Below are 23291 nucleotides of genomic sequence, written 5' to 3' on the forward strand. Positions count from 1 at the left end.
TGAGAGAGTGAGAGTGATAACATCAAATGTACCACACCTGCTCCCTATTCACACCTGAGACCTTGTAACACTAACGAGTCACATGACACCGGGGAGGGAAAATGGCTGATTGGGCCCAATTTGGACATTTTCACTTAGTGGTGTACTCACTTTTGTTGCCAGCGGTTTAGACATTAATGGCTGCGTGTTGAGTTATTGTGAGGGGACAGCAAATATACACTGTTATACAAGGTGTACACTCACTATTTTAGTACTTTGTAGCAAAGTGTCATTTCTTCAGTATTGTCACATGAAAAGATATAATAAAACATTTACAAAAATGTGAGGGGAGTACTCACTTTTGTGAGATAATAAATAAGAGATAATATATATATATATATATATATATATATATATATATATATATATATATATATATATATATATATATATATATATATATAATCTCCTTCCTGCTCTGAACGGCATTTGAAATTTGAAGACAGTCTTTGGGGTAATTCATTTCACTATGCTCAAACAAAAATAGATATGTTGGCATGCTACAGCTGAACTTACCAAGTTGAAGATTTGGCTTTAAAAAAAGTAAAAAAAAAACATCTAAGAACACCTTCCAGGAACAAAATCTCCAGCATATAAAGAAAACTGACTTAAAATAATTATATTTTATATTACACATAAATATTATTTGGAGGGTAATCTATGATGTTTTCCATAAAATGTATGCACATTTCCCCAAGATTTATCCCCTTAAGAGCTTCAAAAGTATGAAAAAAAATGCTGATTTGTCAGAAATCCAATGTGCTGCTAACTTTCTGTTTGGGTTGGTAACACAGTATCTGTGATGCACTGAAATGCCAAACAATCCCATTGTCAGCCCTGCCTGCTAGAATACAAAACTCCACCTCTCTGTTCTTTTTGGCATATGTACACTGAGCAAAATTATAAAATGCAACACTTTTGTGTTTGCCCCTATTTATCATGAGCTGATCTACAACTTTTTCTATGTACACAGAAGGCCTATTTCTCTCAAATATTGTTCACAAAACTGTCTAAATCTGTGTTAGTGAGCACTTCTCCTTTGCCGAGATAATCCATCTACCTCACGGGTGTAGCATATCCAGATGCTGATTAGACAGCCTGATGCTTGCACAGGTGTGCCTTAGACAGGCCACAATAAAAGGCCACTCAAAAATGTGCAGTCTTCCTGTATTGGGGGGGCTGAGGGGGTCCGAAAACCAGTCAGTATCTGGTGTGACCACCATTTGCCTCACGCAGTGTAGCACATCTCCTTTGCATAGAGTTGATCAGGTTGCTGATTGTGGCCTATGGAATGTTGGTCCATTCCTCTTCAATGGCTGTGCGAAGTTGCTGGATATTGGCAGGAACTGGAACACACTGTTGTATATGCTGATCCAGAGCATACCAAACATGCTCAATGGGTAACATGTCCGGTGAGTATGCTGGCCATGCAAGAACTGGGATGTTTTCAGTTTCCAGGAATTGTCAGCCCTGCCTGCTAGAATACAAAACTCCACCTCTCTGTTCTTTTTGGCATATGTACACTGAGCAAAATTATAAAATGCAACACTTTTGTTTTTGCCCCCATTTATCATGAGCTGATCTACAACTTTTTCTATGTACACAAAAGGCCTATTTCTCTCAAATATTGTTTGTTGACGTTTTCAGCTGCCAGGAATTGTGTACAGATCCTTGCAACATGGGGCCGTGCATTATCATGATGCAACATGAAGTGATAGTTGTGGATGAATGGCACAACAATGGGCCTCAGGAACTCATCACGGTATCACTGTGCATTCAAAATGCCATCACCTGTGTGCACCTGTGTTCGTTGTCCAAAGCATACGCCTGCCCATACCATAACCCCCCCGCTACTATGGCCACTCGATCCACAACGTTCACATCAGCAAACCGATCACCCACAAGACGCCATACACGCTGTCTGCCATCTGCCCGGTACAGTGAAAACCAGGATTCATCCGTAAAGAGAACACCTCTCCAAAGTGCCAGATGCCATTGAATGTGAGCATTTGCCCACTCAAGTCAGTTACGACGATGAACTGCAGTCAGATCAAGACCCTTATGAGGATGACGAGGATGCAGATGAGCATCCCTGAGACGGTTTCTGACAGTTTGTGCAGAAATTCTTTGGTTATGTAAACCGATTGTTGCCCCAGCTGTCCAGGTGGTTGGTCTCAGACGATCTTGGAGGTGAAGATGCTGGATGTGGAGGTCCTGGGCTGGTGTGGTTACACATGGTCTGTGGTTGTGAGGCCAGTTGGATGTACTGCCAAATTCTCTGAAATGCTTTCGGAGACGGCTTATGGTAGAAAAATGAACATTCAATTCAAGGGCAACAGCTCGGGTGGACATTCCTGCAGTCAGCATGCCAATTGCACGCTCCCTCAAAACTTGCGACATCTGTGGCATTGTGCTGAGTGATAAAACTGCATATTTTAGAGTGGCATTTTATTGTGGCCAGCCTAAGGCACACCTGTGCAATAATCATGCTGTCTAATCAGCATCTGGATATGCTACACCTGTGAGGTGGATGGATTATCTCGACAAAGGACAAGCGCTCACTAACACAGATTTAGACAGATTTGTGAACAATATTTAAGAGAAATAGGCCTTTTGTGTACATAGAAAAAGTCGTAGATCTTTGAGTTCAGCTCATTATAAATAGGGGAAAACACAAAAAAGTGTTGTGTTTATAATTTTGCTCAGTGTATATTTGAAACAATGGTGCTGCCGAAGAACCTGCCCACATATTGTGTGTAGAGAAAGGGCTCTTGGGAGATGTAGTTCTGATAAGCATGCCTATGTCAGTAAGAAATTACTTCCCTGTAGCTGCTCCTGCAAAAACGTTAAGCTAATTATGCCACACAGAGTAGTAAATTAGATTTCTTACTACAGAACAAGGTAAAGAAAAAAAAAAGCACTGCAGCACCGCACCAATAAATATGTATTTTGCTGCACATTACCACAATTGCATGGCATTGCACTTAATGAAGCATGGTGCCCTTTTGAATAGAATGCCAACGTACTGTGTTGTAACGCATCACAGCACACAGAACAATCTGTGCAGTGCATTAAAAAAAAAAAAAGTGACACGCCTTGCAGCCCATGTCAAGATTTTATTGCTGGCACCAAGACAAGAAATGAGAGGATGCAGGTGTCACTGGGAATTGAAGTTTATAGCTAGTACTACCCAATTAATCAGTATAATAACACCAGCAGTGACCAAAAAATGAATGCCCCCATGTTTTGTATTAACTTCCCTTAACCACTTGAATACTAGGCCTTTTCTGTCACTTTTTGTTTAAATGTAACAATCAGTATTTTTTGCTCAAAAATTTCTTAACACTATATATTTTTTAAAGCAGAGTCCCTGGAGAATTAATTGTTGGGGTTTTTTTAATGTCACAAGGTATTTGTGCATCGCTTTTTCAAACGCAATTTTTTGGGAAATATACTTTTTTGAATTGTAATGCAAAAAAAAACACATAACAATACATGACCCAATTTTTTGGTGAGATATTAAAGATGATGTTACGCCAAATAAATGGATACCAAACAGGTCACGCTTTAAAATTACGCATGCCCGTGCAACGGCGACAAATAGCATAAATGATACTATGCATAGGCAATACCTTAAACATTTTTACAGGTTACCACTATAGATTTATACAGGAGGTCTGGTGCTAGAATTACTGCCCATGATCTGACGTTCGTGGTGACGTTTTTTTTTCAGCACTTTTATTGCTGTCACAAGGAATGTAAACATCCCTTGTGACAGGTACTCTTTGTGGAGAGATCTGGGATCCTCTGCCCTTAAAAGCATGTGATCACATCAAGATCGGGGATATTAAACGCTTTTGATTTTTAAGAAAGGCGCTGTTTACATCCGGGTAACGTGAGGATCCCAGTAAAGCCATGGAAGGTGGCAGAAGGGAGGCGGGAGGGGGGGGGTTGGATAAATCTCCCGCTGCCTGTAAAAGCAATCCAGTGGTTAGTTTATCACTAGGGTTGCATTAACAAGAGAGCCGACTGTCCTCTCTAAAAAATGATATGGGGTTGATGCCTGCAGCTGCAGACATCATCCCGGTATAACCCTTTGAAGTGCAGTCCAGTGGCTTACCAGGTATGTAACTGGTCAGCAAGTGGTTAATAAAACAATTCTAAAGATTTTGGTAGATTCAGAAGACAAGGAACTGTCTGCAGGTTGCAATTGATGTAGTACATTTATAAGTGATGTCTATGTGGCAAGAGTTTTTAAAAATCTAAATACGGTATTTTTTATCATAAAGTTTCAGGATACACATGTTATGAGCTTTGGGTGACTGCAGTATAGTTATTCCAGTGTGGGTTTATAGAGAAGGATTAGACGTTTATGATTATCTAGTGATCAGCTTTGCTAGTGGGCTGGCACACCAAACTGCAGATTATGATTCCAACTTCTTACCCTCTACAGAGAAACTGGACACAGTAATAAGAAGATGATAACACTGCTGACTGCCTAAGGTAATAAGTCAGTTAAAAACCTCATCACTAAGTCATGTTATGCCTCGTTTTCACTGAGCGGATCGGTGCGCTATTTTGGGTGTTTCCATTATGAAAGCGGCCCATACAACTGAACCGTACCGCTCCATTCAGGGTCCTGCTTCAGATGTGGGGCCATAGAAAATGGAACGGTTCGGTTAGGGCGGAGCTACGATACATTCCACTGATTGGCTGACAGAAAACCCTCTGCTGTGCTATGCTGAGGCATTTTTTCTAAACCCTGTATGGCCCCTTGTGGTCCCACTTGCAGTGGATACACTCACCAGAATAGACCGGACCATTCTAGGCCATTCAAACTGTACCGACCCGAACCGATCCGCTCAGTGGAAACGAGGCATTAGTCTCCTTGTAAGGCGTAGACGATTAGTAAAAGCCAAATCACCTGCTGGACAGAAGTACATTTATAACAGCATGCAAAACCTACCTCTCTCTCTTCGCATTCTTTCAAGAACCTCATTTTTGTCTGCAAGGTCAGACTTTAGAGCAGCTTCAAGCTGAGCAATCTGAAGTTTTAACTGCTGCTCTCTTAACTTTCGTTGTTGCTCTTGACTGTTGCTCACAGTGAAGGCACTGCAGAGGGGAAAAAGTTTAAATGTGCAAATAAGGATTTATATTTATGTATGGATTCTGTAAAACGGAAATACAGTATAATAACATTATTCTGCTCCCTACAAATCTTCAGGCTTGGTAAAACATTTACTTCTTTCAATATTCTTTCTTTCTATTTCCATTCAGTAAGCAGCATTTTGGTGCTAAGTGTGTGAGAGGGAGTTTCAAACAAAAAAAAAAAAACAAAAACAAAAAAATACATTTATACAGTGCATTTATAAAGTATTCCGACCCCCTTCACTTTTCAATTTTGTTATGTTGCAGCCTGATACTACAGTTGCTTAACCACTTCAATACAGGGCACTTCTTCATACACCTTCCTGCCCAGAGCAATTTTCAGCTTTCAGCGCTGTCGCACTTTGAATGACAATTGCGCGGTCATGCTACACTGTACCCAAACTAAATTTTTATCATTTTGTTCCCACAAACAGAGCTTTCTTTTGGTGGTATTTGATCACCTCTGGGATTTTTATTTTCTGCTAAACAAATTTTTTTTTGTGTCTGTAAATAAGTAAGTTTTCTCCTTCACTGATGGGCACTGATGGGGCTGCACTGACGGGCACTGATAAGGCGGCACTAATGGACACTGATGAGGTGGCACTGATGGGCACTAATATGCGGCACTGAAAAGTGGCACAGATGGGCACTAATAGGCGGCATAGATGGGCACTGACAGGCGGCTCGGATGGGCACTGACAGGGGGCACTGATGTACACCAATGGATGGTACTGATGGGTATCACTGATTGGCAGGCATTATTGTTTGGTACTGATTGGCATCCATTGTGAGCACTGATTGGCATCCAGGGTGGCATACCTGGTGGTGACTAATGGTGGGCATCCCAGGTGGTCCAATGTGGGCATCTTCGGGGGGCTGCTCTGATAATCAATCAGCACAGACTCTCCCCCCCGTCAGAGGAACAGCCGATCGGCTCTCCTCTACTCGCGAGCGAGGAAAAGCTAATCAACAGGTCTTCCTATTTACACTGTGATCATCCGTGATTGGACACGGCTGACCACCTGGTAAAGAGTCCCTTTTAGAGACTCTTTACCTAGATTGGAGTTGCGTTGTGTTAGACTGACACACCGCAACAAAGATTGCCGTGATGCGCGGCCCCGGGGGTGCATAGCGGCTTAATATCCTGGCGACGTCATATGACGTCCAGTCAGGATATCGCAACCTCTTTGCCAAAGTCATATTGCTATATGGCAGTCGGCAAGTGGTTAAATTAATTTTTCTCTCATTCTACATTCAGTACTGTTGTATATGTTGTAATATGTTCACCGATTTATGTGGGACATTATAATATATGTATGTACACATACAGTCAATATTGACCAGGCCAGAATTCAATTGACTGGTTGATTTGTCCAACTGAATTTTAACATAGCAAGGGGACAGCTGAAGACCCTTTGATGTGTTAATCTTATGCAAGTCTATTTGAACATTTCAAAGGGTGTTCAGGTGGTATCTGTTAATCTAATCTAATTACACATATCTAAGGGGACTTGTTGATGTTGATATGCGGGAGTGCAAATTGGGGTGGTTTATGACTGCAGCTGTTCACGGCTGGGAGTTGTTGTCTATCTGAAAGACTAAAGTATATAAAAGACCTGAATGGAGACGGCCAATTGCTCAGCCATTCAGTGTCTAGTGAATATAACACGGCATTCAGTCTATAGTTTAAGTTAGGCTTATCTGTGTGTGAACACACAGACCTAGGAACATGGGACTTTGAATTATATACTCTGTCGGATTTTTTGTCATCTGTGGACTTTGGACTTTGTTCTGTGTTGGAAGTCAATAAAGTGCATCTCTCTGGAAGAATTGGGTTGCTGCGGAAGAGTACTTACTAATTAATTATCATACCCACGAGACCACTATACTACTACCACTATACCACAATATTATTAAATGACTACAAGTACCCCATTAATGACATAGTGAAAACAGAATTTAAAAAATGTCTGTGAATGTATTAAAAAAAACAAAAAAAAAAACTGAAATATTACATGTACTTAAGTATTCAGACCCTTTACTCTGTACTTTACAGAGTACCGCCTCAAGTCTTTTTGGGTACGACACTACAAGCTTTGCACACCTGGATTAGGAGATTTTCTGCCCTTCTTCTTTGCAAATCCTCTGAAGCTCAGTCAGATTTTATTGGGACCCTTGGTGGACAGTCATTTTAAGGACTCTCCATAGATGTTTAATAGGGTTCAAGTCAGGGCTCAGGCTGGACCAAGCTAGGACATTCACAGAGTTATCTCTAAGCCACTCGTGTGTTGTCTTGGCTATTGTTGTCACGTTAGAAGGTTGCCTTGCAATAATCCTGTCTCTAAGCTCTGTAGTCAGGTCCTTTCACCTCATGGCTTTTGCTCTGATACAGTATGCAATCGTCAGCTGTGAGGCCTTTTATAGAGAGGTGTGTGCCTTTCCAAATCATGTCCAATCAATTAAATTTACCATAGGTGGACTCCAAACAAGGTGTAGGCACATCTCCGTAATGATCAAGAGAAATGGGAGGAACCTGGGTTACATTTCCAGCATTGTAGCAAAGGGTCTGAATACTTATGCCAATGTGATATTTTAGTTTTTCCTTTTTCATACATTTGCAAATATTTCTAAAAATGGAATTTTTGTAACAGCTTTCCTGTAAAATCCTTTTCTTTGAAGTACATCATGGGACACAGAGGTCCCTCCCTTCTTGGTATACACGTGCATTGCTTTGCTACAAAACTGAGGTACTCCCAGTAGTGGGGGGGTTATATAGGGAGTGCACTTTTTAATTTAGGGCGTGCCAGTGTCCATCACCTGAAGGTGGCCTATAACCCACATAGTAACTACTATGGAAAGGATTTTACAGGTAAGCTGTTATAAAAATCCTATTTTCTTATCATACATCACGGAACACAGAGTCATAGTAGTTTCTATGTGGGGTGTCCCATAGCAATGCCAACTGAAGGGAGGGAGACACAACAAAGTAGGGCACCAAGAGACTAGAGGACTCATACTGCAACCTGCAGTACACTGCGCCCAAAGGCGATGTCACCTTTGATGTACAACGGCAGAATGGCACGGCTGGGCAAATGGGCGTACCTGTAAGTCCCATTTGAATTCCCCGCCGTGCCATTGTGTGTGCACCGGCCGGGAGCTCTGTGAGTCGGGTCGTGAGTCCCGCGGACTCGATCGCCGCGGAAATACCCGCGATCGCCTCATGGAGAGGACGAACGGGGAGATGCTGATGTAAACAGAATCTCCCCATTCTGCCTAGTGACAGTCTCACTATCTCTGCTCCCTGTCATCGGGAGCAGAGATCAGCGACGTGTCACAGCTAGCCCATCCCCCCTACAGTTTGAACACATCCCTAGTACTGACTTAACCCCTCCCCGCCCCCTAGTGGTTAACCCCTTCACTGCCAGTGTCATTTACACAGGAATCAGTGCATTTTTATAGCACTGATTGCTGTATAAATGACAATGGTCCCAAAAATGTGTCAAAAATGTCCGATGTGTCCGCCATAATGTCGCAGTCGCAATAAAAAATCGCTGATCACCGCCATTACTAGTAAAAAAAAATTATTAATAAAAATGCCATAAAACTATCCCCTATTTTGTAAAAGTTATAACTTTTGCGCAAACCAATCAATAATCGCTTATTGCGATTTTTTTTACCAAACATATGTAGAAGAATACATATCGGCCTAAACTGAGGGAAAAAAATGTTTTTTTAATTATTTTTGGGGGATATTTATTATAGCAAAAAGTAAAAAATAATGCGTTTTTTTCAAAATTGTCATTTTTTTGTTTTTGTTTATAGCGCAAAAAATAAAAACCACAGAGGTGATCAAATACCACCAAAAGAAAGCTCTATTTGTGGGAAAAAAAGGATGTCAACTTTGTTTGGGAGCCACGTCGCACGACCGCGCAATTGTCAGAGCGACGCAGTGCCAAATCGCAAAAAGTGCTCTGGTCAGGAAGGAGGTAAATTCTTCCGGGGCTGATTAATATTAAAAGGAGGAATTTTCCTCTTAAAACCATAAGTTTGAACAATCACTTGACAAATCCATTTAGAAATAGTAGATTTCGATGCTGCCTCTCCTCTTTTAGGACCATCTGGCAACACAAACAAAACATTTGTTTATGAATCTGAGTGGTCACTTTCAATAGATCTTGACCGCTCTGACCACATCAAGAAAATGTAGTGACCTCTTTTCCACAGAAACGAAGTTCTGGAAAAAAATGAAGGCAGAACAATATCCTGGTTTAAATGAAAACCCGATACTACCTTCGGTAAGAATTCAGGATGAGGCCGCAATACAGCCTCATCCTTATGAACAACCAATACAGCTCCTTACAGGAAAGAGCAGCCAACACTGATACTCTTCTTGCAGAAGATATGGCAACCAAGAAAATTATTTTTCCCCCGTCAAGAGGACCAAAGGAATATCTTGTACTGGCTCCAAAAAAAGGATGCTTCTATAAGCCGACAGGACTAAAATTAATTCCCAAGGGTTCAGGGGTGACCAAACTGGAAGATTAATCCGCGTTACCCCCTGAATAAAGTTACAAACCAGAGAGAGAGAAGCAAGTGGTTGATGAAAAAAAAGACCGATAAGGCTGACATCTGGCCATCGATAGTACTCAAGGACAGCTTCAATCCTAATCCTATCTGTAGGAATTCAAGGATCCTACCTATGACATATTTCCTGGGGTGCCAACCCCTGGATTTACACCAGAAGACATATGCCTTCCAGATTCTTGACTCTGGAGGCCGGCTTCCTAGCATTTACCCAAGTAGAACTACTGAAGCTAACCGCCCATGATCTTTCAGAATGTGGGTCTCAATAGCCAAACCGCCAAATTTAGTGTTTGTAAGGTAGGATGGAATACTGCACCTCACAAGAGAAGGTCTGGCCATAGTGGTAGGGTCCAAGGGTCCCCCACTGCCATCTTTACAATCTCAGAAAACCAAGATCTCCTGGGCCACAAGAATCAACTCCTTCCCTTCTTGCTTGATCCTGCGAAAAAGGCGCGGAAGCAGCAGAACAGGAGGGAACGTATGGATCAGTAAAAAACTGATCCCACTGAAAAAATCAAGGCATCTGTTTCGTATGCCATCGGTTCTCTTGTCCTTGACACAAAGTTCCACATATGAAGAAAGCAAACAAGGGGGGAGGGGAGTTTAGAAACACCCCCAAGGGACTTTAAAGGTGCTCAAATTATATAATAGTTAGAGTAGAAAGACATGTATGATAAATCCATAAAAAAATATGGATTTATGGATTTATCATACATGTCTTTCTACTCTAACTATTGCATAATTTGAGCACCTTTAAAGTCCCTTGGGGGTGTTTCTAAACTCCCCTCCCCCCCTTGTTTGCTTTCTTCATATATATTATGGGATGCGGTGCTATTTGCTGACTATTTCTGCCCTTACTATCAACAAAGTTCCACATCCGGAACTCCCCATCTTCTGGTATATCAACAGAAACATGTCGGGGTGAAAGGACCATTCTCCCAGCAACAATTGTTGGCGACTCAAGTAGTCCGCCTGTCAATTCCTATTCCTGGAATGAATAATAGGCAATAGGCAAAAAATGTTGTTTTCTGCCAAGATAGAATATGATTCACCTCTTTCTGGGCCACACGACTTCTCGTGCCCCCTTGGTGAATGATAAAAGCCACAGCTGTGGCACTGTCAGATTGGATCCTGATAGGACAATTCCATAGGATTGAGCGTCCAGGCCTCGAGGACCAGGCGTACTGCCCGAATCTCTAGAATATTGATGGACAAGGTCATCACTGATTTGGACCATTTCCTTAGGACAGATGCTTCTTCCAGGACTGCTCCTCAGCCCAGAAGGCTGGCGTCTGTTGTTACCACCTTCCAGGTAACTGGTAGAAAGGATTCCTCTTTTTGAAGATTCTTGGATATCAACCACCAATTGGGGCCCTGACGCACTAAAAAATAAAAAATAAACGCATTAGGAAGCCCAGAGCTTGGGCCTTCTTGTTCCCAGTTAACAGGATACTGTTTTGCAGCAGTCTTAAATGAAACCGCACATAAGGAACGGCCTCAAAAGAAGCCACCATCTTTCCCAACAAATTCATGCAAAGCCGAATAGAAAGATTCTTCTTTGACCTGAGTAACTTAATCAGTTCCCTTATGGAACTGATCCTTTCCTGGGGGGAAAAAAAAAACATTCTCTTTTGAGCTGTATCAATGATCAGCCCCAAGTACTGCAATCTCCTTGATGGATTTAAGGAGGATTTCTCTAGGTTGAGAATCCAACCTAGGTATTCCAGTTAGCTAACCGCGGTGACCAAAGTTTGGATTAAGCGGGTTACTGAATTGATCTATGAAGAGAAGATCTAAATAGGCAAGTATTGTTATACCTTGATCCATTACCCTGGCTAAAGGAGGAGCCAGGACCTTTGTAAACACTCGAGGTGGAGTAGCTAGACCGAAATGCAGAGCTACAAACTGAAAATGAAGATTTTCTACCTTGAAGCATAAATTTCCGGTGAGCGGGAAAAAAACGGCACATTGAAAAAAGCATCCTTGATGTAAATTTACGCCAGAAGTTCTCCCCCTTGTAGGACGGAGACTACTGATCGGATTGACTCCATGCGAAAAGAACGGATATTCAAACCCGGTTTAGATCTTTGAGATCCAAAATGGGTCTGAGATCCCCGTACGGTTTTGAAACCATAAAAAGGGTTTGAAAAACCCTAATCCTTGCTCTACCAAGGGGACCACCAATATCACTCTTTGAGACAAGAGATGATCCAAAGCTAGAAAGAGAGACTTCTTTTCACTGGATCTCTGGGGTTTTGATCTGAGAAAATGAGGAGATGGGAACTCTGACAATGTTCCTGCCAGACCCTTGAAAACTGTAGAAGCCCCCCCCCCACTCGAGTGAGCAGGGGCACCCTTTCATAAGGCTTTAGTATTTTGTTTTGTGGGTAACCTCCCCCAGGTCCTCTTTTGACCCTGGGAATGACCCTGAGATTTACCTCTTGAATCCTGACGGTGGAGGCCGTTGTGACTGCCTGGAGGCAGATGCCCCTGGCACTGGAGAAGAAGCACATCTAAAAGAAAAATACCTAAACTTCTTAACCGGAAAAAAGGGAAGTTTTCCCATTAGAAATTCTTTGGATACACTTATCCAGATTGTCTCCAAATAACTGTTTACCATAAAAAGGGAAACTGGCCAAGAGCTTTTTGCATGGCGCTTCGGCTGACCATCTTTCAACCATAGGATTCTATGCACATGTACCAGCCTTAGCATTAGCCGTGAGGCCTGGAGAATAGAATCTTCCATAGCGTTAACTGATATGAATAACTTTGAGTACCTCTATAAACTGGTCCTTTAAGAACTGAGATACTCTGAACGCCAGCTCAGGTTTGAATGACTGAACCTGCAAGCAAAATATAATTTTTTCTTTTTTTTTTAAAAAAAGGAACTCCAACATCTTATCTGTTGGACACTTTAGCATATGAGCATTGTCTACTGGACAAGTCAGGTTTTTGTTTACAGAGGATATAGCAGCGTTAATTGCTGGAACTCCCCATAAAACCCTTCCTCCAAGGAAATAAAGTATTGAGAACTTTTTCAGAGGAAAAAAAAACTGTTTATCTGGGTGCTCTTACTCAGAATACATAAGCTTTCTTAGCCATGAATGGATAGAAAAAGCATGAACAGATTGGGGGGCTTTTAGTGAACCCAAAGCAGAAGTGGGCTCATCGACTGACTGCGTTACTGGCAGTAAAAATGTGGAGTGGACCAATTCAGTGAGAGACTGTAAACAACCTTTCCTGCGAGCTTGATACTTCGCATCAGGTTCTTCGCAAGAGGAGACATCAAGCCTTTTCCTGGTCCTAGAGAAATTCGCCATCTCCCGCTCCTTGTTCCTCAGTATGAGGGTCCTGAGCAATGGACGGGGACCTGTTATGCTTAGTCCCACTCTGGGATGCGATTAAAGCATCAAACTTTTACTTCAAGCTTAAAATGGTTGAAGAAAAAACCTCCTTAGTAATATACACAGGGCCTGCAGTGTTTAAGAGCAGCTGTAACACTTGCCCCTCCAGACGGCTCACCGTGACCAGCCATATTACTCTCAGGGGAGGATGCCATCATACTGGGATGGATCTAGGCTTCCGTGTGACTAAATAAGTCTTTCTAGAGTCCTTTATTGAGGTGTTTTTACCCCCCTTCTGCCATAGCCCGATGCACAAAGCAGAGGTACTACCAGAAGGAATGCATATACTGCTTGAGCTATAGTCCAGCACAGCTGCTGCTATTAATGCCCAGCCTAATGCAGCAGTAAAAATGTGTCAAAGGAAGTGCCTGCGTCACCAAACCTCTTAACGCCACCTTTTGCTCTTGTGTCCCTCCACAGCCTGCAACAACACAAAAGGTGCTTTTAAAACCTTGCCTCCTCGTGTTGGGAGTCGGAGGATGCCAACACCACTAAGCCCCGCCCCGCCATGTTGCCTACAGCTTTTCCCCCTTTTCTTTTAAAAGAAAACTTTTTCCCATGTGAGCGGCGGACTACAGGTCCTCTGGGACCTACGCGGGAAGGAGCAGCATGGTGCGGGGGGGGGGGGGGGCTGTAAGCCGCAGAGCGGTGAGCTGATCGCGCTAGTTTTCTTCTCTCTTTTTTTTTTTTTCAAAAGAAAAACTTAGAACGCTTCTTCCCCCATTAAGAGGGGGAGATTGTCAGCACAGGGGGGGCGATAGGTGGGGAGAAGAACCCCCCTCAAGCTTACCGGAGGTCCTGCAGTCTGCCAGGAGGAAGAAGCATCTCAGCTCCCTGACACAGCGTGTTCTCTCAGCGTGAGGCGGTGACACATAGGCATGACAACATTTGCTGATCTTAAATGAGACATTCATAAGAAAATTCAAAAAAATTTCTTAGAAAACTCCATTTACCTTTCCCGCCGCAGGGTTTTCTGTGGTAAACCAACAGACCCAATCTTCACCCTTCACGGTGGGTTCCGCTAAACCTTCAGGAGCTGGGGATCCTCAGGAAACCCACTATCCTGGACCTGTAACAGCACCTCCGCCAGTAAAACTTTATGGCCTTACTACCAAAAAGTACTGGATCCCAAGGTCCAGCTCTCTAAAAAGAGAAGCATTTACAGGCAAAACCTTGTTTCTTTGGATACGAGGCCCGGGTACCATACAATTTGGCCAAAAGAGACACTTTAAATGGATCCGGTCAGCATGGCTAGCCCCAGGAAGGATTGCTCCAGGGGAGCTCAGCACAGCACATCTTTAGTGTGACCAACACCTTAGACACTGGCGAACAAACTGAGGTACTCCCACCAGTGGGAGGGGTTATATAGGGAGTGCACTTTTTAACTTAGGGCGTGCCAGTGTCCATCACCTGAAGGTGGCCTATAACCCACATAGTAACTACTATGGCTCTGTGTCCTGTGATATAAGATAAGAAATTCTGTTCTCACTTTGTCATTATTGGGTATTCAGTTTAGATCAGGGGTAGGCGACCAGTAGCCCTCCAGCTGTTGCGAAAATACATTGCAAGGCTGGCAGTTACAATTACTCCCAGAGGCACGATGGGACTTGTAGTTCTGCAACAGCTGGAGGGCCCCAGGTTGTCTACCCCTGGTTTAGATTAATGGGGAAAAGTGAATTTAAACAACTGAAGTATCAGGATGCAACATAACTAAATTAAAACAGTGAAGGGGTCTGAATACTTTATGAATGCACTGTGTACATGATATAGATTGCATATATAGATTGCATATATATATATATATATATACACACACACACATACACACAGTACATACATATATGAATAATTGTGCATATTTTTGCAGGAAAAAAAAAGTGCATTTGTTTTTTGTTTTGTTTTTTTCACAGAAGCCTGCATAGTATTGCACCCACCATCAGTAGATTGCATAAGCAATGTCAGGCTCCTGCAAACTCTTCTTCCAACTTTGTACCCATACCTCTGTATGTGCTTTCAGTTGGAGAAAGTATTAATGGACTATGATGCCGCGTACACACGAGCGGAATGTCAGACAGAAAAAGTCAGACAGAAGCTTTTCCGATCGTGTGTATGCCTCATCTGACTTTTTTTTCGAAAATTCTGACGGACCTAGAAATGGAACATGTTCTAAATATTTCTGACGGAACCAATTCCTATCAGGAAAACCGCTCGTCTGTATGCTGTTCCGACAGACCAAAAACGACGCATGCTCTGAAGCAAGTACGAGACGGAAGCTATTGGCTACTGGCTATTGCACTTCCTTTTTCTAGTCCCGTCGTACGTGTTGTTCGTCACCGCGTTCTGGACGGTCGGACTTTGGTGTCACCGTGTGTAGGCAAGACCGCTTGAGCGGAATTCAGTCAGGGAAACCTTCGGAGTTTATTCCAATGGCAAAACCGGTCGTGTGTACAGGGCATTAGTGTGCTGTTTACCACACTCATTAGTGTGCTGTTTACCACACTTCAGGAGAACTAAAAATCCATCTGCTGTGGTGGTTTACAGGACTTGTAGTTCATTCATTCACAGAATTCTGTGACTGAAATCCTGCATGTATCTTTAACTGTCATTCACACCTACAATTATTTTAGTTATTTTAGGAATGCATGCTTCCTAACATTGGGGCAGGAAGTGATGGAAAAACTCTTTAATGGCAACACAGTCAAAAACACAGCGGCACATCCTTAATGGACTGACTAAGCCTCATAACTTCTGAAAATGTTTAATTGTGGTCTGTGTCTTCCTGTCCTATTGACAACCATCCCTGTATTTCCTGTCCAAGAGCAAAGGGACAGTGAAGGAAAACCTGAAGTTTTTAAGGATAGCTGCACCTTTCACCATGACAGTGGTTGACCAATCCGGGATGTTTACATAATCAGTGCAGGGATTTCTCCCAGTGCAGCTGGTGCCTGCACAATAACTTCCTATATACTTAAATGGGGTTATACTTCTATAGTAGAGATTATAGGAGTATAATCGCTATCAAGCATATAGGAAAAGTGCAGCACTGAGGCAGGTGTGTACCAGGGCTGGGGGTAAAAGCAGTTCTGGCTTAGATTAGTTTAGGGAGCTGGATTTTTTTTTATAGGAAAGCTATGATTATATCATACCTCCCAACATTTTGACATGGGAATGAGGGACACCTACTAGCAAACGTATGTAAGCATAGAACACGCCCCCTGCCACACCTCCTTAAAGGAGAATTAACCAACAAAAAGTTAATTAAATCCACAAGTGCTTTTTTTACCACTACTATTCCTTTATATTGGCTCTTAAAATTTACAAATGCAGCAATTTAGAAATTGGATGAAAGGTTTAGCACTGGGAAACACTTTTTGAAAGATAAAAAGTGCATTTTATGCACATCTATATAGATCAGACCAAAATGAGGGACAAATGAGGAGGAATGAGGGACAGAGGGACATTGCTCCAAATCAGGGACAGTCCCTCGAAATCCGGGACAGTTGGGAGCTATGATTATATTTTAAGTTTAGAATAAAAATTGGATTATGTATAAGGGTTAGGTGAACTGTTAAAGTGGATGTAAACCCAATGTCATCCTTTCTAAACTACTGCCATAGGGGTTATCTATAAGGATATACATGCCTCCTGCATGTATCTTTACCTGTCAAATGTCTCCCCTCTGTCTGTTATGAGAGCCGAAAAACTGCAGATTCTGTGGGTGGGTCTGTTGTCTGGAGCTCGGTGGGTGGAGTCGTGATGTCAGCAGACTTCCCGCCCACCTCTACACTCCCCTTGTCAATATGCATTTTCTCCTGTGTATTTCTTACACTGAACTTCTGCTATGATCTCTAACATCCAGTGAAAAGACAGGAAAGTAACCACATGACTTCAGCATGCCAAATCATGCTGAGGTGTGGAACAGCCAATCCTTGCAGAGCTGCTGAAGAAAGGAGTGGAGGTGGGAATTAAAAAATAATGTCTTAGGCTAGTGCACGAGATATGTAAATCACCTGTCACTCACAGCAAGAGGGAGGATTTGGCAAAGTTTTTCTCTGTTTGTCAAGATTTATCTCAATGAACAATAAAAGAGGATTGCTCAGAGATGGATTAACTCTGTTTGGCAAGACTGGGCTCAAATGTTAGGAAATCTTATACTCTACATTATGACATAAAAAAAATTTGGGTTTACATCCACTTTAAGCATTGGAGTTAAGAAAGAGCAGAGTTTGAAGCAAGACACCAGGCTAAACTGTTTCTGTCCCATCTGCTTCTGCCTCTGGTGCTTGGTGGAAACTGTGCCACTCTTCAGTTTTCTCCACCTCTGCCTTTACTCTGTGCTTTCAAATTTTCATTGAAGGACTTCCTGCTTGAAGATGCCCAGTCTCCAATAAGATGTACTGGCTGTCTTTGACAGACCTCTGAGCTTCAGGCAGTGTCAATCATTGTTGCTGTGTCCTATGTGGTGCACACAGCTTTTTAAAAACTTGTATATGCTGGCCACTAAAAAAAGGAGTATGCCTTGTTTTTGGAAACAGCTACATACTGCATTTCAGTACTTTTCACACTTTCCTTTGCTGTTTCTGTGCAGATCTGCTTTAAATTTTAAACCACAGAAAACACAGTAGAAATGAACCCTAAAATCTGCATACCTATATATTTTTTTTCTATATAGTCAGACCCAGTTTTATCAGTGACTCAATACGGTAAGTCATTAAGCCTACAAAACAAGACCGCATAGACTGTTATTCTGATATGTATGCAGACTATTCAAAATGGAGATAGTAGCTAATAGTATGCCAACATCCCTAAGATAGATAGAGATATATCTCCAGCGTGAGTAGAAAAAAAACACGATTACCGATCTTTTGTTTACATCATGTGATCAGCTGTCATTGGCTGACAGCTGATCACATGGTAAGGAGCCGGGACCGACCCCTTCCTTAGATCGGTGATCACCCGAGTCTCAGTGACTCAGTGATCACAGCGCGCAGAGCGCATGCACAGGGGAGGCCGTCATATGACGGCCTCCTGGGAATTCAGGTCCACGCTGTGGCCGTCATTCGGCCATAGCGCGGATGCCAAGTGGTTAATCAATGGTCAATTGGTACTAAGGGGCCCAAAGTGTGCCAAGAAAATATCTCCCACACCATTGCACATCCACCACCAGCCTGAATTGTTGATACCAAGGCAGGATAGTTCCATCTGAATGTCGCAGGTGAAATAGAGACTCATCAGACCAGGCAATGTTTTTCCAATCTTCTATTGTCCAATTTTGGTAAGCTTGTATGAATTGTAGTCTCAATTTCCTTTTCTTAGCTGACAGGAATGGCACCCGGTGTGGTCTTCTGCTGCTGTAGCCCATCTGCTCCAAGGTTCGATGCGCTGAGCGGTCAGAGATGATATTCTGCATACCTTGGTTATAGCGAATTGTTATTGAAGTTACTGTTGCCTTTCTATCATCTCGAACCAGTATGCCCATTCTCCTCTGACATCAACAAGGCATTTTCGTCCACACAACTCACTGGATATTTTCTCTCTTTTTTGGACCATTCTCTGTAAATCCTAGGGATGGTTGTGCATGTAAATTCCAGTAGATCAGCAGTTTTTGAAATACTCAGACCAGCTCGTCTAGTTTGAACTTCAGCAAGTCCTCTTCACCACGTTGCTGCCATGTGATTGGCTGATTAGCAATTTGTGTTACCAAGCAATTGAACAGACGTCTAATAAAATGGCTGGTGAGTGTAGATGTCTTATACCACTGTCCCACCCCTCCCAAAAGGGAGCAAATAAGAGAAGTTCATTGTTAGGGTTTACACACAGTTCAAAGAGCCTGAAAATATTGTTATGCCACGCACGCACGGTCGGATGTTCCGACGAGAAATGTTCAATGGGAGCTTGTTGTCGAAAATTCCGACTGTGTGTAGGCTGCATTGGACACTTTCCATCAGAATTTCCGACAAACAAAATTTGAGATCTGGATCTCAAATTTTCTGACAACAAAATCCGTTGTCGTAAATTCAGATTGCGTTTACACAATTCCGACGCACAAAGTGCCACACATGCTCGGAATCAAGCAGAAGAGCCGCACTGGCTTTTGAACTTCATTTTTCTCAGTTTGTTCTACGTGTTGTATGTCACCGCGTTCTTGATGTTCGGAATTTCCGACAAGATTTGTGTGACCCTGTGTATGCAAGACAAGTTTGAGGCAACATCCGTCGGAAAAAAACATGGATTTTGTTGTCGGAATGTCCGATCATGTGCACGCGGCATTAGTGTTGTTGAAGCATAAAGGAAGCATATTAACCGCTTGCCGCCCGCCGGCTGTCATATGACGGCCAGGCTGCGTGGCTCTCGTTCTGGGAGGGCGTCATATGATGCCCTTGCCTTCCCTGCCCACCAGGGGGCGCGCGCTGCCGCCAGCAATCGCGCACGCCTGCTGTGTCACTGGGCACCCGATGCCCATGCCCGGCGGCCGCGATGTCCGCCGGACACCCGCGATTGCCCGGTAACACGGCGTGGATCTGTGTATGTAAACACACAGATCCACGTCCTGTCAGAGAGGAGAGGAGACCAATGTGTGTTCTCAGTATACAGCAACACCGATCGGTCTCCTCCCCATGAGTCCCCTTCCCCTTCAGTTAGAAACACTCCCTAGCAACATGATTAACCCCTCGATCACCCCCTAGTGTTAACCCCTTCCCTGCCAGTCACATTTATACAGTAATCAGTGCATTTTTATGGCACGGATCGCTGTATAAATGAATGGTCCCAAAAAATGTGTCAAAAGTGTCCGATATGTCCGCCACAATACTGCAGTCACGATAAAAATCGCAGATCGCCGCCATTACTAGTAAAAAAAAAAAGAAAAATGCTATAAATCTATCCCCTATTTTGTAGACGCTATAACTTTTGCGCAAACCAATGAATATACGCTTATTGTGATTTTTTTTTACCAAAAATATGTAGAATACATACCGGCCTAAGCTGAGGAAAAAATTTGTTTAAAAAAAAAAAAAAAAAAATTGGATATTTATTATAGCAAAAAGTAAAAAATATTGTGTTTTTTTCAAAATTATCACTCTTCTTTTGTTTATAGCGCAAAAAATTTAAACCGCAGAGATGATCAAATATCACTAAAAGGAAGCCTATATTTGTGGGGAAAAAATAATAAAAATTTCATTTAGGTACAGTGTTGCATGACCGCGCAATTGTCATTCAAAGTGCAACAAGCTGAAAAATGGCCTGGGCAGGAAGGGGGTGAAAGTGCACTGTATTGAGATGGTTAAACATTATTTAACTGTTTGAACCCATCTTTTGTCTTCTTCCTCATGTAACCAGCCAGTACAACATGCTAAACTTTAACTGGTGCGCAAAGAGCCACAGGAATTTAAATCGGTATTAAACCCAAAAACAAACATTAATATATTGCAGCTTACCAATCCTTGGATTTGGTGACTGCATTAGTTTTCTTTTTTTTTGTGGCTTTTTTCCCCATTATGTTACTGTGTGATCCAGCCAGTAATACACTTCCTGTCTTAGGGTGTCTACTTTCTGCATGAAGTAGTAAAGTAGATACCTTTGAACAGCAGCACTGTAAGTGTGGGGAAAGGGTAATGTTAGGCTAGTAGATTCAGATGGACTTGACTAGACTAACAAGTAGAAGATGAACTCCAGCTAACACCTTTTAACCTCTTCAGATCTGCGCTATAGCCGAATGACGGCTACAGCGTGGACCTACTTTGCCGGGAGACCGTCAATAGATGTCCTCCTCTTTGCGCGGTGCTCGCTGTGATCACCGTGTAAATGAGATTCGGGTGTTCACAGATCCAAGTAAGGGGTTGATCCCGGCCCCTTGCCACGTGATCAGCTGTCAGCCAATGACACATGATAACGGGATGTAAACAGAAGATCAGCAATCGTTTTTTTTTTTCTCTTCACGCTAATGCCCCGTACACATGGTCGCATTTTCCGATGGAAAATGTCCGATCGGAGCGTGTTGTCGGAAATTCCGACCGTGTGTGGGCTCCATTGGACATTTTCCATCGGATTTTCCGACACACAAAGTTTGAGAGCAGGAGATAAAATTTTCCGACAACAAAATCCGATCGCGTCAATTCCGACCGTGTGTGGCCTGTTCCGACGCACAAAGTGCCACGCATGCTCAGAAGAAATTCTGACACGGGAACAGCTCGGTCAGGTAAAATGAGCGTTTGCAATGCATACAGCACTTTCGTCACGCTGCAATGTTAAAAATGGTTTAATACAGCGCACTCTCGTCTTCTTCTTCTTCTTTATAATGGGACAAGAATTAAGTAGTTTTGCTGCTCATATTCACACACACTTCTCACAAACTAATTTCTTTACTATTTTTCGGGACTCCCTCAATATATTTTGATATATTTTGATTTGTCACATCTGACATAATTAATTTTTTTTTTTTTTGGTTTTTAAGGCCAATTTTTTTAGGGTTTGTATTTTTTTCAAGGCGTATTTTTGGTTTTTGGGATTTTTCTTTGTACTCGTGAAAATTTTTGTGTGTGTTTTTTGGGTCAAGTTACCACAACACCATTAATATGTTGTTCTATTTAATCTGTAGGAGATTGTTTGGTGTTGTTGTCCCTTGTTAATTTCACATTTTATGTTAGAAATGTACCTGAATCATCACCAACAAACTGTCCTTTTTCGATGAAAACACACATAGGAGAGTATAATTTCCCAAATAAAAAACTTTTATTAAGGGGTCACAACTAAACAAAGAGGGAGGCAACGCTGGAGAAACAGCAGAAATGGGTGAAGCCTTGGACCCCCAGGGCACACATCAATAATTTTCACGCAAAATTGGTGGCCTGAGGAGTCCTTATCTAAGGGAGGGCAGTCTGGTCCAGAAGTCCCAGAGATCGGGAAAGCAGCAGATGACATACATGTCCCCAGGCTGTGGTCATACAAGAGACTGCAGCTTTTGGCAGACCAGACTGAACCCAGGGCAATCACTCTCTGGTCTTCTTTCCACGCTTCCTTCCACGCTGTGGCTGTGGTGGTGGAGTTGTGGCAGCAGGAGGAGGAGGAGGAGGATGGTCCAACTCAATCACGTCGGTCTTGGGTGTTAGTTCCCCACTCACCCCCTTACTTAGGACTTTATAAAGCAGGTCCTCACACAGCTTGCGTTGACTCTCCTGCATGCCCTGCAGTTTGGTGGCAGCCATGCAGGCAAAGGCCTCTTCAGGAGTGGGTAAGGCTCGGAGGCATGCAGAAGCCTCCTGAATGAGCCTGAGCGCAGAATCCTGCATGGGAGTCGTCTTCCTCGCTCTTTTATATGGAAGGCGGAGGGGAGGAACCTGCGATTCGGTCAGGTTGCGACTGGTCCCAGGCTTCTCCTGGCTGACACTTAGCCCCCCCTCTTCCTGGCTGCCACTAATCCCAGCCTCCTCCTGACTGAGGTCTTCCTGTGTATGAAAAAGGGACATAGTTTTAGTATTTTATTCATCAATCACACACAATTTTCACCTTCTGACTGTTGCAAATTGAATGTTCACAAATATAACAGACTAGCCTTCTGAGCCCAGCATTTTTTATTCTTGTCCCAATTATTTTTGCCCACTACTGTCTATTGATATGTAAAAAACTTTTTTCAATCAGCAATTAGTGATCAATACTAACATCTAGTAAACATCATTTCTTTATTGTCCTGAAATCTGTAGAGGAATGCTATACCTGACTCCAGCTGGGCTCCTCCACTTCTTCCTGGCTGGAAGGCCCAGGTTGGACATCGGAAGCCTCAGCTGGGGTGGAAGGAAGAGTGGAAGGAAGAGTGGAGAGGAATTCTCTGACTTCAGTCTGGTCTGACAGAAATCGCAGTCTCTCATAGTACCACAGCCTGGGGACATAAACGTCATCTGCTGCAGCTCCGGACCTCTGGGAATCTGTGACCTTCTTGCGCTCCCTAAGATAAGTGCTCCTCAGGCCACCAATTTTGGTTTTTAAATAGGGGATGGTTGCTGTGGGGACCACCGACTTCACCAACAACAGCAGTTTCTCCAGCGCTGCCTGCCTCTTTTGTTTACTGTTGTAATGAGGATGTCTCACCTGCCACAGACAGGGCAGCTCCCTGTATTTGTC

At 42.9% G+C, this 23291-nt stretch overlaps 1 protein-coding gene across 6 annotated transcripts in view; it reads right to left on the minus strand.

The window, feature by feature from the left end:
* The window catches only part of RPGRIP1L (RPGRIP1 like), a 460569-nt gene that overhangs the window by 278747 nt on the left and 158531 nt on the right, over positions 1-23291 (minus strand). For all 6 annotated transcript variants that reach the window (XR_012236568.1, XM_073605011.1, XM_073605007.1 and 3 more), the window contains exon 10: positions 5006-5151. Coding sequence is in view for 5 of the 6 variants with exons in the window: in XM_073605011.1 (XP_073461112.1) it covers positions 5006-5151 (146 nt within the window). In the remaining variant the exon portion in view is untranslated. The remainder of the gene's footprint in view (positions 1-5005; positions 5152-23291) is intronic.

The sequence above is a fragment of the Aquarana catesbeiana genome, linkage group LG11 (assembly GCF_042186555.1).
Source record: "Aquarana catesbeiana isolate 2022-GZ linkage group LG11, ASM4218655v1, whole genome shotgun sequence".
Taxonomy (NCBI): domain Eukaryota; kingdom Metazoa; phylum Chordata; class Amphibia; order Anura; family Ranidae; genus Aquarana; species Aquarana catesbeiana.